Source organism: Stenella coeruleoalba (genome assembly GCF_951394435.1).
Source record: "Stenella coeruleoalba genome assembly, chromosome: X".
Taxonomy (NCBI): Eukaryota; Metazoa; Chordata; class Mammalia; order Artiodactyla; family Delphinidae; genus Stenella; species Stenella coeruleoalba.
Window position 1 is genome coordinate 78,328,317 of NC_137152.1, and position 17,665 is coordinate 78,345,981.

The 17,665-nt window shown below is 39.7% G+C and overlaps 1 protein-coding gene across 6 annotated transcripts in view; it reads left to right on the forward strand.

The window, feature by feature from the left end:
• DIAPH2 (diaphanous related formin 2) overlaps nucleotides 1-16,532 on the forward strand; it is an 891,299-nt gene extending 874,767 nt beyond the window's left edge. For all 6 annotated transcript variants that reach the window (XM_079910016.1, XM_079910017.1, XM_079910018.1 and 3 more), the window contains one exon: nucleotides 11,220-16,532. In XM_079910016.1, the coding sequence (XP_079766142.1) occupies nucleotides 11,220-11,284 (65 nt within the window). In that variant the 3' untranslated portion in view covers nucleotides 11,285-16,532. The remainder of the gene's footprint in view (nucleotides 1-11,219) is intronic.
• The last annotated feature ends 1,133 nt before the right edge of the window (nucleotides 16,533-17,665 follow it).

Here is a 17,665-nt window from a genome sequence, read left to right on the forward strand (position 1 = left end):
AGAGTTTTCAGTAGGAAGGAAATTAGCAGTGTAGATTTAGGTATGATCTGAAATTTTGTGACATTCAGGTATTTCATGGATGATGTACTTTGTACATAGTTGTTGAATAAATGATTACATGAATGAATTTTAGAGCAATGCAATAACAGGTTTAATCTATTCACTCAGGACTCTATTGGGAAGGTTTTGAGATGAATGCCAAATCAATTTATGCTCAGAAAAAGCATAAAGCTTCTTGCTCTTATGACAGTGGAGAAAGGCTTGAAAGTGGTTTGAGCTGGTTAACCTAATATTCACAATGTGCAGAATCATGTCAAAGCTGAACCATGTATTTATATTCTCTTTTTGTGACAGATTGGCATATTGTTTTAGGTTTGGTCACCCCTCCTCCATGGACTGCACATTTTCATATAACTATTCCCCTCTCTTCAATTTCACACTATGACCAGGTTACTGTCTGTAATGTCAGAATCTTTTCACCTTCACATAGGGCATCAAGGCTTTGGTGACCAAAAAGAATCTGATAGGGTATGTATGCCCAACTATGGTGATGGACATCTCAGGCTCTACTGTTGCATTAATCCTTGTGTTTACAAACAAGAGAATCCCTTAGTGAATTCTTAGACCATGAGGATACATTGGACTCTCTAGGCTTTCTTATTCACTGTGTTACCTCATGCATTCAGAAAATGGAAACAGAGGAACATTATGACAAATCATGTTTCCTCAACCTCTGATGAAATGTATTTTCCTGTATCTCATTGCACAATATCCCCAACAAGTATACACACATAGCCTGATGCTCCCCGCATCTTCCTCTCTTTCATTTCCAAAAACACAACAAGGCAAATTGGAAAGGGAAGCCACTACTTATTAACAAAGCCCTCTGCATCACCTCAGGTAAATACATATTTTTTAAACTATTGACTTTTTGGAGGAGAGACTCCTATTTTTTTCCATCTAAACTATTCTAGTATCAGTAGTGTTGGGAGAATAAGACTGTGTAGAAAAGTGGATTTGGTTCAATCTGGGGCTCCTGAAGCTCTCAAATCATATCACATGGGCACCTGCCTCTTTCACCTATGTTTCCAAATAGGACGTGCAATCACTCTCACAATCACCCAAATTACTGCATCACCCCAACAGCAATAGTAACTAGCATTTGCTCTTTTCTCATAAATTTGATGCCAACCATGTGTCCTGACATTATGAGGGTCAGACCACTGATTTTTTACCCATTAGTATTTAATACTATAAATATAGAAGTTGTATTTTTAAATATTCAGTGATTCTCAATCTCTGCCTCAAAGAAGGCATGAATCCAAGTATGAAAATTGCTATCATTAGATTGTGAGCTATTAGACTGTGAGAAGAGATGAAGATGAATATTTATATTCATATATATCCATATTATATATACATATAACATATCGTCCCAATTGCACTTCTACCTGATCCATACAGCTCTAGAGTATAAATATATTTTGTACCTAAAATAGTTTTAACATACTTACAGAGAATCGTAAATAAATCACAAAAACCCATAGCAGTCTTGCTGTCATTGTTTCTTTTTTCTTCTTTTTAACATCTTTATTGGAGTATAATTGCTTTACAATGTTGTGTTAGTTTCTGCTGTATAACAAAGTGAATCAGCTATATGTATACATATATCCCCATATCCCCTCCCTCTTGCATCTCCCCCCCCACCCTCCCTATCCCACCCCTCTAGGTGGTCACAAAGCACCAAGCTAATCTCCCCGTGCGATGTAGCTGCTTCCCACTAGCTATCTATTTTACATTTAGTAGTGTATATATGTCAGTGCTACTCTCTCACTTCATCCCAGCTTACCCTTACCCCTCCCTGTGTCCTCAAGTCCATTCTTTACGTCTGCATCTTTAATCCTGTCCTGCCCCAGGTTCATGAGAACCATTTTTTTTAGATTCCATATATATGTGTTAGCATACGGTATTTGCTTCTGACTTACTTCATTCTGTATGACAGAATCTAGGTCCATCCACCTCACTACAAATAACTCAATTTCATTTCTTTTCATGGCTGAGTAATATTCCATTGTATATATGTGCCATATCTTCTTTATCCATTCTTCTGTCATTGGACCCTTAGGTTGCTTCCATGTCCTGGCTATTGTAAATAAAGCTGTAATGAACATTGTGGTACATGACTTATTTTGAACTATGGTTTTCACAAGGTATATGCCCAGTAGTGGGATTGCTGGGTCGTATGGTAGTCCTATTTTTAATTTTTTAAGGAACCTCCATACTGTTCTCCATAGTGGCTGTATCATTTACATTCCCACCAACAGTGCAAGAGTGTTCCATCTCATCCACATCCTCTCCAGCATTTATTGTTTGTAGATTTTTTGATGATGGACATTCTGACCAGTGTGAGGTGATACCTCATTGTGGTTTTGATTTGCATTTTTCTAATGATTAGTGATATTGAACATCCTTTCATGTGTTTGTTGGCAATCTGTATATCTTCTTTGGAGAAATGTCTATTAGGTCTTCTGCCCATTTTTGGATTGGGTTGTTTGTTTCTTTGATATTAAGCTGCATGAGCTGCTTGTATATTTTGGAGATGAATCCTTTGTCAGTTGCTTTGTTTGCAAATATTTTCTCCCATTCTGAGTGTTGTCTTTTAGTCTTGTTTGTGATTTCCTTTGCTGTGCAAAAGCTTTTAAGTTTCGTTAGGTCCCATTTGTATATTTTTGTTTTTATATCCATTTCTCTAGGAGGTGGGTCAAAAAGGATCTTGCTGTGATTTATGTCATAGAGTGTTCTGCCTATGTTTTCCTCTAAGAGTTTGATAGTGTCTGGCCTTACATTTAGGTCTTTAATCCATTTTGAGTTTATTCTTGTGTATGGTGCTCAGGAGTGTTCTAATTTCATTCTTTTACATGTAGCTGTCCAGTTTTCCCAGCACCACTTATTGAAGAGGCTGTCTTTTCTCCATTGTATATTCTTGCCTCCTTTATCAAAAATAAGATGACCATATGTGCATGGTTTTATCTCTGGGATTTCTATCGTGTTCCATTGATCTATATTTCTGTTTTTGTGCCAGTACCATACTGTCTTGATTCCTGTAGCTTTGTAGTATAGTCTGAAGTCAGGGAGCCTGATTCCTCCAGCTCCATTTTTCTTTCTCAACATTGCTTTGACTATTCGGGGTCTTTTGTGTTTCCATACAAATTGTGAAATTTTTGTTCTAGTTTTGTGAAAAATGCCAGTGGTAGTTTGACAGGGATTGCATTGAATCTGTACATTGCTTTGGGTAGTATATTTTCAAAATGTTGATTCTTCCAATACAAGAACATGGTATATCTCTTCATCCATTTGTATTGTCTTTAATTTCTTTCATCAGTGTCTTATAGTTTTGTGCGTACAGGTATTTTGTCTCCCTAGGTAGGTTTATTCTGAGGTATTTCATTCCTTTTGTTGCAGTGGTAAATGAGAGTGTTTCCTTAATTCCTCTTTCAGATTTTTCGTCGTTAGTGTGTAGGAATGCACGAGATTTCTGTGCATTAATTTTGTATCCCTCTACTTTACCAAATTCATTGATTAGCTCTAGGAGTTTTCTGGTAGCATCTTTAGGATTCTCTATGTATAGTATCATCACTTGCAAACAGTGACAGTTTTACTTCTTCTTTTCTGATTTGGATTCATTTTATTTCTTTTTCTTCTCTGATTGCCATGGCTAAAACTTCCAAAACTATGTTGAATAATAGTGGTGAAAGTGGGCAACCTTGCCTTGTTCCTGATCTTAGAGAAAACGGTTTCAGTTTTTCACCATTGAGAATGATGTTGGCTGTGGATTTGTCATATATGGACTTTATTATGTTGAGGAAGTTTCCCTCTGTGCCTACTTTCTGGAGAGTTTCATAAATGGGTGTTGAATATTGTCAAAGCTTTTTCTGCATCTATTGAGATGATCATATGGTTTTCATCCTTCAGTTTGTTAATATGGTGTATCACATTGATTGATTTGCATATACTGAAGAATTCTTTCATTCCTGGGATAAACCCCACTTGATCATGGTGTATGATCCTTTAATGTGCTGTTGGATTCTGTTGGCTTGTATTTTGTTGAAGACTTTTGCACCTATGTTCATCAGTAATGTTGGCCTGTAGGTTTCTTTTTTTGTGACATCTTTGTCTGGTTTTGGTGTCAGGGTGATGGTGGCCTCATAGAATGAGTTTGGGAGTGTTCCTCCCTCTGCTATATTTTGGAAGAGTTTGAGAAGGATAGGTGTTAGCTCTTCTCTAAATGTTTGATAGAATTCGCCTGTGAAGCCATCTGATCCTGGGCTTTTGTTTGTTGGAAGCTTCTTAATGACAGTTTCAACATCAGTGCTTGTGATTGGTCTGTTTATATTTTCTATTTCTTCCTGGTTCAGTCTCAGAAAGTTGTGCTTTTTTAAGAATTCATCGATTTCTTCCAGGTTGTCCATTTTATTGGCATATAGTTGCTTGTAGTAATCTCTCATGACCCTTTGTATTTCTACACTGTCAGTTGTTACTTCTCCTTTTTCATTTCAAATTCTGTTGATTTGAGTCTTCTCCCTTTTCTTCTTGATGAGTCTGGCTAATGGTTTATCAATTTTGTTTACTTCTCAAAGAACCAGCTTTTAGTTTTATTGGTCTTTGCCTTTGTTTCTTTCATTTCTTTTTCATGTATTTCTGATGTGATCTTTATGATTTCTTTCCATCTGCTAACGTTGGGGTTTTTTTTGTTGTTGTTCTTTTTTCTCTAATTGCTTCAGGTGTAAGGTTAGGTTACTTATTTGAGATGTTTCTTGTTTCTTGAGGTAGGATTGTGTTGCTATAAACTTCCCTTTTAGAACTGCTTTTGCTGCATCCCATAGGTATTGAGTCATCATGTTTTCATTGGCATTTGTCTCTAGGTATTTTTTGATTTCCTCTTTGATTTCTTCAGTGATGTCTTGGTTATTTAGTAGCGTATTGTTTAGCCTCCATGTGTTTGTATTTTTTACAGATCCTTTCCTGTAATTGATATCTAGTCTCATAGCATTGTGGTCAGAAAAGGTACTTGATACAATTTCAATTTTCTTAAATTTACCAAGGCTTTATCTGTGACCCAAGATATGATCTATCCTGAAGAATATTCCATGAGTACCTGAGAAGAAAGTGTATTCTGTTGTTTTTGGATGGAATGCCCTAGAAATATCAATGCAGTCCATCTTGTTTAATGTGGCGTTTAAAGCTTGTGTTTCCTTATTTATTTCATTTTGGATGATCTGTCCATTGGTGAAAGTGGGATGTTAAAGTCCCCTACTATGATTTTGTTACTGTCAATTTCCCCTTTTATGGCTGTTAGCATTTGCCTTATGTATTGTGGTGCTCCTGTGTTTGGTGCATAAATGTTTACACTTGTTGTATCTTCTTCTTGGATTGATCCCTTGATCATTATGTAGTGTCCTTCTTTGTCTCTTGTAATAGTCTTTATTTTAAAGTCTATTTTGTCTGATATGAGAATTGCTACTCCAGCTTTCTTTGATTTCCATTTGCGTGGAATACCTTTTTCCATCCCTTCACTTTCAGTCTGTATGTGTCCCTAGGTCTGTAGACAGCATATAAACGGGTCTTGTTTTTGTATCCATTCTGCCAGTCTATGTCTTTTGGTTGGAGCATTTAATCCATTTACATTTAAGGTAGTTATCGATATGTATGTTCCTATTACCATTGTCTTAATTGTTTTGGGTTTGTTTTTGTAGGCCTTTTCCTCCTCTTGTGTTTTCTGCTTAGAAAAGTTCCTTTAGCATTTGTTTTAAAGCTGGTTTGGTGGTGCTGAATTCTCTTAACTTTTGCTTGTCTGTAAAGTTTGTAATTTCTCCATCAAACCTGAATGAGGGCTTCCCTGGTGGCGCCGTGGTTGAGAGTCCGCCTGCCGATGCAGGGGACACGCATTCGTGCCCTGGTCCAGGAAGATCCCACATGCCGCAGAGCGGCTAGGCCCATGAGCCATGGCCGCTGAGCCTGCACGTCCGGAGCCTGTGCTCTGCAATGGGAGAGGCCACAGCAGTGAAAGGCCCGCGTACTGCAAAAAAACAAAACCAGGGCTTCCCTGGTGGCACAGTGGTTGAGAGTCCGCTTGCCGATGCAGGGGACACGGGTTCGTGCCCCGGTCTGGGAAGATCCCACATGCCGCGGAGCAGCTCGGCCCATGAGCCATGGCCGCTGAGCCTGCACGTCTGGAGCCTGTGCTCCGCAATGGGAGAGGCCACAACAGTGAGAGGCCCACATATCGCAAAAAAAAAAAAAAAGAAGAAGAAAAAAAAAACCTGAATGAGATCCTTGCTGAATAGAGTAATCTAGGTTGTAATTTTTTCCCTTTCATCACTTTAACTATGTCCTGCCACTCCCTTCTGGCTTGCAGAGTTTGAGCTGATAGGTCAGCTCTTAAACTTGTGGGGATTCTCTTGTATGTTATTTCTTGCTCTTCTCCTACTGCTTTTAATATTTTTTCTTTTTATTTAATTTTTGATAGTTTAATATGTGTTTTGACCTGTTTCTACTGGGATTTATCCTGTATGGGACTCTCTGTGCTTCCTGGGCTTGATTGATTATTTCCTTTCCCATGTTAGGGAAGTTTTCAACTATAATCTCTTCAAATATTTTCTGTCTCTTTCTTTTTCTCTCTTCTTCTAATACCCCTTTAAGTTGAATGTTGGTGTGTTTAATGTTGTCCTAGAGGTCTCTCAGACCCGTCCTCAATCTTTTCATTCTTTTTTCTTTACTCTGCTCTGTCGTATTTCCACTATTTTATCTTCAAGGTCACTTATCCATTCTTCTGCCTCAGTCATTCTGCTATTCATTCCTTCTAGAGAATTTTTAATTTCATTTATTGTGTTGTTCATCATTGTTTGTTTGGTCTTTAGTTCTTCTAGGTCTTCGTTAAACATTTCTTTTATTTTTTCCATTCTATTTCCAAGATTTTGGATCATCTTTACTACCCTTGCTATGAATTCTTTTTCAGGTAGACTGACTATTTCCTCTTCATTTGTTTAGTCTAGTAGGTTTTTACCGTCCTCTGTCATCTGCTGTGTGTTTCTTTGTCTTCTCATTTTGCTTATCTTACTGTGTTTGGGGTCTCCTTTGCACAGGCTGCAGGTTCGTAGTTCCCATTGTTTTTGGTGTCTACCCCTAATGGGTGAGGTTGGTTCAGTGGGTTGTGTAGGCTTCCTGGTGGAGGGGACTGGTGCCTGTGTTCTGGTGGGTGGGGCTGGATCTTGTGTTTCTGGTGGGCAGGGCCACATCCCATGGTGTGTTTTGGGGTGTTTGTGAGCTTAGTATGATTTTAGGTAGCCTCTCTGCTAATGGGTGGGTTTGTTGTTTGGCATGGGGCATCCAGCACTGGAGCTTGTTGGCCATTGGGTAGAGCTGGGTCTTAGTGTTGAGGCGGAGATCTCTAGGAGAGATCTCGCTGATTGATATTATGGGAGGCCAGGAGGTTTCTGGTGTCCAGTGTCCTGAACTCGGCTCTCCCACCTCAGAGGCTCAGGCCTGACACCAGGCCAGAGCGCCAAGACCCTGTCAGCCACACGGCTTAGTAGAAAAAGGGAAAAAAAAGAAAGAAAAATTTAAAATAATTTAAAAATTCTTTTAATTATTAAAATAAAAAAAGAAGAGAGCAACCAAACCAATAAACAAATCCACCAATGATAACAAGCACTAAAAACTAAACTAAGGTGAACATAAAAATCAGAAACAAATCAGTTACAGACCGCAAACCCCAAGTCTACAGTTGTTCCCGAAGTCCACTGCCTCAATTTTGGGACAATTCATTGTCTATTCAAGTATTCCACATATGCAAGTACATCAAGTTGATTATGGGAATTTAATCTGCTGCCTCTGAGACTGCCGGGAAAAATGTCCCTTTCTCTTCTTTGTTTTCATAGCTCCGGGGGTTCAGCTTTGGTTTTGGCACCATCTCTGCGTGTACGTCACCCTCAGGCATCTGTTCCCTGCCCAGACAGGAGGGGTTTACAGCAGCAGCTGATTAGGGTGCTCTTGCTCATTCAGACCAGGGAGAGGGAGGGGTATGGTAGTCATAATTGGAATGCGGGACCAGCCTGCAGCAACAGAGGCTGCTGTGACTTTGCAAAAGCCTGAGGCGTGCCATGTGTTCTTCCAGGGACGTTGTCCCTGGATCACGGAACCCTGACATTGGCGGGCTGCACAGGCTTCTGGGGTTGGGGTGTGTGGATAGTGAGCCGTGCTTGCACACAGGATTCTTGGTGGTAGCAGCAGCAGCCTTAGCGTCTCATGCCCATCTCTGGTGTCTGTGCTGATAGCCGCGCAGCCACGGCTCACGCCTGTCTTTGAAGCTCATTTAGGTGGTGTTCTGGATCTCCTCTCTTCATGCACTGCAAAACAATGGTTTCTTGCCTCTTAGGCAGTTCCAGACTTTTTCCCAGATTCCCTCCCAGTTAGCTGTGGTGCGCTAGCCCCGTTCAGGCTGTGTTCATTCATCCAACCCCAGTCCTCTCCCTGGGATCTGACCTCCGAAGCCCGAGCCTCAGCTCCCAGCCCCCACCCTCCCTGGTGGGTGAGCTGACAAGCCTCTCAGGCTGGTGAGTGATCATTGGCAATGATCCTCTGTGTGGCAATCTCTCCGCTTTGCCCTCTGCACCCCTGTTGCTGCGTTCTCCTCCGTGGTTCCTAAGCTTCCCCTTCGCCACTCCCTGTCTCTGCCAGTGAAGGGGCTTCCTAGTGTGTGGAAACTTTTCCTCCTTCACAGCTCCCTCCGAGAGGTGCAGGTTCTGTCCCTATTCTTTTGTCTCTGTTTTTTATTTTTTCTTTTGCCTACCCAGGTACGTGGGGAGTTTCTTGTCTTTGGGGAAGTCTGAGGTCTTCTGCCAGCATTCAGTAGGTGTTCTGTAGGAGTTGTTCCACGTGTAGATGTATTTCTGATGTATCTGTGGGGAGGAAGGTGATCTCCACGTCTTACTCCTCCGCCATCTTGAAGGTCCCCTGCTGCCATTGTTTCTAGTGTCATTTTCTCATAAACAATGTTGGAGGTTGACATTTCAAAAATACAGGTGATGGCCTTTCAGGATTGCTTCTACTTATAATTATCTCATATACATAGGTACCAATTAGATACCAAAAAAATTTTAAAGAGAGAGAGACAGAGAAGGAAGGGAGGGATAGAGGGAGAGAAGGAAAGAGGAAGGGACGAAATATAGAATAATTCTCTTTTGTGTATGCCAAGAGCTGGATTTGGGCCATCAACCAGTGTTTATCCTGCCTTCCAAAAGCTTCAGTCTCCTTTCCCCAGTTCATTTTGACTTGAAAGTTTATTTTCTCACACCAGATGCTACCAAGAAAGTTACAGGTTGATGTGAATCCTGTCATCACTTCATTTACTGCTGCAAGGCTAGGTTTTTGTATGTGGTACATCTCTTGAATCCAGTGGGCAGTGAGTGGTGGTATGGGGTACCAATAGCATTCCTGGAGTGAGTGTGGATGCCAGCTGACCTTAGTGTGTAGGACCACCAAGGCACAAGCCTTTTTTCTGAGCTGGGACAATCCTCTGTGAATGGTACCATCATTCTCATATCTGATAGCTTTAACACTGAATACTTAAATGCTAGCAATGCAATGGTAGCCATCATATTATAATCTCATTTGTAAATGTCTTCTAAGAAGTCCCAAACCAATCTGCAAACCAGTGACATCTAAGTAATAAGCTCTTTATCTAGGAATGTTATCTTGACATTTTTAGCTGAATTGTGATCCATATCACAAACTAAATAATGGATTTTTTAATGGTATCTTTAAAAGCATGCCCAAATAATCTATCACTCAGATACATCTCTGAATAGAGAAAATATCTCTTTCTTTCTCACCTCTCAGTGATATTATTGCATTATAAGGCACTTTGAACTTATGGCTGGTTGGTTCAGTGCACTCATTCTGTGGTGTTAACGAGGCCAAGGTTATGGAGGCCAGTTAGCTTTTGCTCTGTGTACTGACCACAGACTACCCGGAATCACTCGAGAAACACTAGCACAGATGAGAAAGATCCCATGGCAAAACCTCAACATTTCTCACAGTCCATCCTCCCCATGGGACAGGCAGAATGTGCTCCTTGGGTATGATCTTAGGGAGGAAATGAGTAGGAGCCTGGGAGGCCCCAACATCTACCTCTGAACAAAGCAGGCCTGACATTTAGGCATTAACTTTGCATTATAAGCCCCTGTCATACCATTGATTTGCTGTGTAACCTTCATCACTAAAGCAGAGATAATAGGATAGAATGAAATGCGCCTACCTCCTGGGGATGTTGTGTGAATTAGCAAATTAACGAGTGTAAAGTGTTAGGATTTATGTAAGTGCTGGTAGTTGTCATTATTTCTAGGGACCTAGTCTCATTCTAAATAGAGAATCTAAGTGCATTATGCTTTTTTCAGAAAGGGATTTTCACCGACATCAGTTGCATTTAAGCTGAGCATAAAACAGAGGTGATAATAACATAGTAGTGATCATCACAATGCAGAGCTGTAAACCTTTTTCCTATTAAAGCTAAAACTATTTTCAGCAACTTTCAATGCTTTCCAAGCTTTGTGCCAACAGTTCTCTCTACAGTGATTATTTTTCCCGTGACGGGTGAGGGGAATGGGACCTATTCATTATTCAGTCCCATAATGACTATATAATGTATTGAATTTGTTTACATCACATAATCAGGCAAAGACTTGGTAGCTGATTTGATTGCCATATATTGCAATCATTGTAAAAAATAAAAACTCTTTTTTGCTCTGCCCACGCTGGTGTGCGCTAGAGATAGCCAACATACAGATTGAAAACTCATGGGGAATTGAAGTGCTTTCCAACAAAAGGCACTGTACATAGATCCTTTCAATTTAACATCTTTACCAAGGAATTTTGTTGTCGCCTGCTATTTCCAAGGGGACTGTGCTTGAGCGAATTCTTCCATTTCTTTTATCACTCTGACTTCACTTACCAAGAAAAGTCATTTAATGCTGATTTCAAACTCTTGAACTCAGCCTGGGAGCTGCAGCATGAACGCCTCACATCTTGGCTCCTTGTTATTTATATATTCATTTGAAGTAATTTTTCAGGACTGTTTGAAAACCTCTCTCAACCTGACATCACGTAACAGCTGGGATCTAAAGCTCACCATGTTTTTGGTTCTTTTTCTCTTTGTCTTACAGATAACAGACGAGTACCTTTGGAAAGGTCACGCTCTCGCCACAATGAAGCTATCTCATCTAAGTGATTCCTGATGCCAAAGAATATGAAAATACTTAAGTAAACAAAATCATACATTTTGGGAGGAACAAAACATGCACTCAAGGGATGGAGAGGAAATAAGTACATTTCTGCAAAGATCAAGCTGAGCTGGATGCAATAGCGTGCATATGTAAAGTTATTGCAAGACTCCTCCCACAGTTATACTAATACGAACACAATTACCAGGATTATAAAATACGTTCCCTTTTAGTGTAAAGATATGTATTATTTGTTACTGTGTGTGGCCTGACCGTGATGATGAAAAGTGTAAGAAATTGAAGAGTTCCAAAGACTTTCAAAACCATTCAGTCTGTCAAAAATGTATAATATTATTACTCAAATTTGAAGTCACCCCCCCACAAAAAGAAAGGAAGAAAAGAGAAGAAAAAGAATAGAAAGAATTAGTCAGTGTCTACTTCTGATTCCTGTTATATAGAAAAGGAAAAGGCCAGTGAAAATGTGTGTGTTTGTTAATGGTTTGGAAAGGCACTGATATTGCACACTCTATAAAAGAAGCCATTTTTGGAAACTCAGAAAAAGTACTGCTTCACCCCCCGTCAAGTTACTTAGAATCTTATCTCAAGTGAAAGTTGATGGATTCATCTGCTTCGGCTGAAATTAAACTTATCATTAATCTAGAGTTTCAGCATGATATTGCAGGCACTTATCATTGCTAAAAATAAGCCAGAAAGTTTAACAGAAGCAGTTAGAGAACGTGATTTAAACTTTATTTAAAGAGGTATTTTCTAATTATGCACATATATCTACTTTATACAAATACTTTATATGGCTGTTTTTGAGAAAAACCTCACATTTTAATGTTTATGCTAGGGCTGAACCTGCAAATTCTGTTACCTTTATTCAGATTTTTAAAGGTAAATATTGCTCTCTATTCTCCATGGTTTATTTCTTCTCTCTATTGCTTCTTTCTCCCACACCCCCCTTGAAGGCAGGGAATAGAGTTCTAGGAGATCTGAGGGGAAAAATATTTCTCTCCGCAGGAGGCAGCAGAAAACTGTCTGAAAGGTCAGTTGTTTTATCTGCCTTTCTACTCCCCTTTCCAGTTCCTCCGTGGTGATCTGAAGAAGAAAAAGAAATTACATGTATGTATCTGTATATATGTGTATATATTTATATCTCCTGCTACAATAATTCCACATCCCAGTGACTAAGTGAACTTCTCAATCATCATCATACTTATTTACCTTATATTAACAAATTCAAATGATGCTGCCGAAACAACTCTAGGAGGAAAAAACAGGCTCTACATTTTTCTTAAATAGATGAGGGAGGAGAAGTTATACTTGTCTATTATTTTTAAAAATGCATTGTAATAATGTGGTATAACTTCTCTGGACTAATCCATGCAGATGATTGTAAAAGATTTCTTATATGTATATTTCTTATAAAGAAAATCCTATTTCTACTTCCTCCAAAGTACATTATAGACATTCAGAAAGAACAAGAGACCGGCTTGGCAAGTCACTCCCTGAGATAATGTAACCAAGCGACCAATAGCTCACAGTTTCCTTTTTATAGACGTACAGTGATTCAAATTGCTGCCTTTTCCTCCAGTGCATTCTTACTTGGGTCTTATCCTTTACAAAGCTCTGAAGCTGCTACAATAGAGAAATCAAAAGCAGTAACAGGATCTGAGATTTTACAATTTTATCCTATCATCTATCTTAAGACACACACATATGCACACACACACAAGTTTAAGGGACATATCAATTTCACACACTGTTTTTTTAACAATAACAACAGCAACAAAGATTTAGGTTCTACTAATTTATGTAAATACTTAATGTACGTATTTTTAACTTCACAAAGTCTTTTCTGAAATCTTCATGGTATGGCTTCTTTGAGTCTTTTGATAGCTTTTCAGACTGTAGGAAAATGATATTTTGAAATATTCACCCTGACTAATATTTAGGGGCATTTGCCATGCCATATTATCAGGCTGGTCAAGGTGGACATACTGATGAATATCACCTTTTCCAGATGTGAACTTGCCTTATTTTTTAGTTTGTGGGGAAAAAAAGTACTATTATTGATAAATTATATATTTGTATTTAGAATAATTCCACATGCTTTTCACAAACATTATGAGACCGTTCAGGGTCTTTCACGAAGTTCTGATAACTCAATTAAAGGGTTTGCTTCCCAGATTTATAATGGGCCTGCTCTAGCCATTTGCAGTTCTGTTTTAGATTGAAAATTATCACCAGAAAAAAGTACATAGTGACATTTTTAGTATAGAACCAAATTATACTAAAGTCTTTTGTTGGGTTTATTACTGCCACACGTGAGAAGCACCAATTTATGCAGATTTTCTTCAGAATGTTTTTTAAAATTGCAAAACCCTTTAAAATGTTTACTAGTTGTACTAGTTTCCTCTGGCTGCTGTAACAAATTAGTACAAACTTGGTGACCTAACATATCAGAAATTTATTCTTTCATGGTTGTGGTGGCCAGATGTCCAAAATCAAGGGTCATGCTCCCTCCAGAGGCTCTAGAAGAAACTCTTCCCTTGCCTCTTCCAGCTTCGGGTAGCTATTGGCATTCTTTGGGTTACGGCCACATCTCTCTCTCTGCTCCATCTTCACATCACCTTCTCCTCTATGTATTTAATCTCCCTATGCCCCTCTCTTATAAGGACACTTTTGTTGGAATTTAGGGCCCACCTAGATAATCCAGGATAATTTCATGTGAAGACCCTAAACTTAATTACATCTGTAAGACCCTTCTTCCAAAAACGTAACATTCATAGGTTCTGGGGATTAGGATGTGGACATATCTTTTTGGAGGTGACCTTTAGCCCATGACAGTCTGCCCTCTGGACCCCCCCAAATTTATGTCTGTCCCATGTGCAAAGTATATTCACCCTATCCCAACACTCCTAAAAGTCTCAACCCTAAGTCTAAAATCTCATCCAAACATCTTCAGTTCAAAAGTTCCAAAGCTCACCTAGATCATCTAAATCAGCTATAGGTGAAAACCCTGGGGCAAAATTCCTTTGCATCTGTGAATCAGTGAAACAAGACATTAACAAGGCCCCTGTTTCCAGAATACAGTGGTGGGACAGGCATATGATAATAGTTATAGACGTTCCTATTCCAAAAGGGAGAAAGTGGAACAAACATAGAAAGGAGTCACCTGTCCTGATGATTTTCAGAATTTGGCCAGGCAGAATCCCCTTAGGTTTCAAGACTTGACAATAATCCTCCTTGTCTCAGGGCTACATCCTTTAGGCCTGCAGCTCTGGCCTCTTGGCCCATGGATCAAGTCTCTGCCTCTGTGCCCATGGCTTGTACTTCTGCCTCTAAACCTGCAGCTCTGCCCTAGGGTTGATCTTTTCTATCGAAGGGTATCACCTCTTTGCAGCTTTATCAGCCTACTTCCTGCCTGTAAAGTTTTGGTAGTTTGACCGCCTTCTCTCATTTTGTCCTGTCTCTGTCCCTTTCAGGCCAAGCTGGAACTGTTTCTGCTGGTGTAACTTTCTCAACAATTTTGTAGGCTCCCCCTGTATATCATATTGATTTACTAGTGAGACAAGAGAGTCCTCACAGATCTTTGCCAGATAACACCACCTCTGTTCCTGGCTTCTACTGAGATGATTGAGTGGATCAGTGAGTGAGTCAATGCCTAATCTCTACAGCACTAGCCAAAGGTTATCCAGCCTTGGCTTTATCTCCAGAGCACACTAGCCACACTATCCTAACAGTGAATCTTCATTTTAGCATGTTTTGCAATCTGAATAGGCTCAGAATTTCCTGAATCATCAAGTGCTGGGTCCTTTCTGCTTAACAGTTCTTTCTTCAATTTATCCCTTTCCTCTTATATTTTACTCTAAGCTCAAGAAAAATCTAGGCCATACCTCCAATGCTTTGCTCTCAAATTTCCTCAGCTAAATATCCAAATTCATCACTTACAGATCTACTTTCCACACAACAGTTGGAGACAATTTGGATAAGCTTTTTGCCGCTATATAGCAAGGATCACCTTTCCTCTAGTTTTCAATAAAATGTTCCTCAGTTCCTTCTGAGCCCTCATGAAACGCGCCTTTAACATTCCTATTCTTCCCGACAGTCTGTTTAAGGCAGTCCATGATTTTTGTACCACATACGTCAAAATTCTTCCAGCCTCTACACGTGATCTAATTCCAAAGCCACTTCTACATTTTTAGGTATTTGTTACAGCAGTCCCTGACTTCCTGGTACCAAAATCTGTAGTTTGTTGCTGTGGTTGCTGTAACAGAGTACTCCAAACATGTTCACTTAAAACAACAGACATTCATTCTCTTACTGTTTTGGAGACCAGAAGCCGTAAATTGAGGTATTAGCAGGGCTGTACTCCCTCTGGAGGCACTAGGAGAAAACCTGTTCCTTGCCCCTCCCAGTTTCTTGTGACTGTCATCATTCCTCGGCTTGTGGCCAAATCTCTTCCTGCTCTGTCTTCGTATCACCTTTCCCTCTGTATGTCTAGTCTACCTCTGCCTCCTGCTTATAAAGACACTCGTGAAGGCATTTAAAGGCCCACCGGTTTATCAGTGATAATCTCCTCATTTCAAGATCCTTAACTAATTACATCTGTGAAGACCCTTTTCCCAACTAAGTTAACATCACGGGTTCTGAGAATTAGGACATCGACGTATCTTTGGGGAGCCACCTTTCAGTTCACAACACTAGTCATTGCACATAAATGTACTTTTCACATTTTGAAATGCATCCTTGGTGCTCAAGCCAAATTCAAGGTTGTCGCTAAGAGCTATTGTATGCACAGGCTACTGCATGCTTTGATGTTAAATGGCTGAACAGGCTATTCTAAAATTCAGTTGATACTTTTGTTACTGTGGCCAATTAGCTTGAAAAAATAATTGGTTCCAACTTTGAGCTCTGGTGTATCTTCTCTGCCCCTTTTATGGAGTCTTTGGCCAAATGTTTTCTATGATTAATAATGTAGGTATAAAACTACCTCTGATACAGAAGCGTTCTTTACAAGTTTATTTTAGATATTGTGAATCCCTCAGCTGAAAGGAGAGGTGACAGCAAAACCTGTTTGAATGGATATTGAGGGAGATTGTGCCCATACCAAGACACTCAGAAGTATTTCAGTAGCAGTAGAACTGTGGATTCATGTTCTCGTTTTGCCTCGGCATAAACAGCTGTCTCTGCAGGACCAAGAATGACTTGCAATCTATCTGTAATGCATACTTACTTATTCAATAAAGTTAAGGTTACATTAAATGTTGTGCTGCCTATGATTAATACTAAGGATGGGTGAAAAGGCACAAACTGAAGAAGTATAAAGACGGAATGTAAGAACATTCTAGAGAAAGACAAATACCGTATGCTAACACATATATATGGAATTTAAGAAAAAAAAATGTCATGAAGAACCTAGGGGTAAGACGGGAATAAAGACACAGACCTACTAGAGAATGGACTTGAGGATATGGGGAGGGGGAAGGGTGAGCTGTGACAAAGCGAAGAGAGAGAGGCATGGACATATATACACTACCAAACGTGAAATAGATAGGTAGTGGGAAGCAGCCGCATAGCACAGGGAGATCAGCTCAGTGCTTTGTGACCGCCTGTAGGGGTGGGAGAGGGAGGGTGGGAGGGAGGGAGACGCAAGAGGGAAGAGATATGGGAACATATGTATATGTATAACAGATTCACTTTGTTATAAAGCAGAAACTAGCACACCACTGTAAAGCAATTATACTCCAATAAAGATGTAAAAAAAAAAATTGATGAAGAACATTCTAGAAGGAGAAGTTTCAACTTAAGAGAAGTACAAAAGTATTTCTATAAGGACCTGGTCAGGTGGAAATCATGGGATATATTCAAAGACACGCCCACCTGTGGGAATCATAAGATTTTCTTTAAGTAATCTTCAGCACTTCTTGCCAGAGTAGTGGAGAGATGTTTGCACAACTTACTTAAAAGTCGAGAAAAGTCAGAAGGGTGATTTACATTCTCCAGAGAAACTGTTTCTACAGAAAAGGGTTTTCTACCGTGATTATAGAATGAAAGTAAATGGGCTTCAAATGCTCAGAGGGGTAAAAATCTGGAATTAGTCATAAAGGATTTTAGATACTTATTCTCTGGAGGGCTTTCAAGAGAATCTCTCATCATAGGTGGGCTGACTTGAAGATGGAGGGTTGGACAAGGTAATAACCAGGTCTATAAGTGATATGGTCCAAAGTACCTGGCAAGACCATTGTTTCCCTTGGAATGGTTTGCTCCAGGAATCAAAAAAAATTGGCTTTTTCTCCCCCAGAGACCCAAGTAGGCAAACTCCTTTGTAGGGAGTCTGAAAACCTTAGTATCCACAACTAGGGGAATTTGAGCTTAATGCC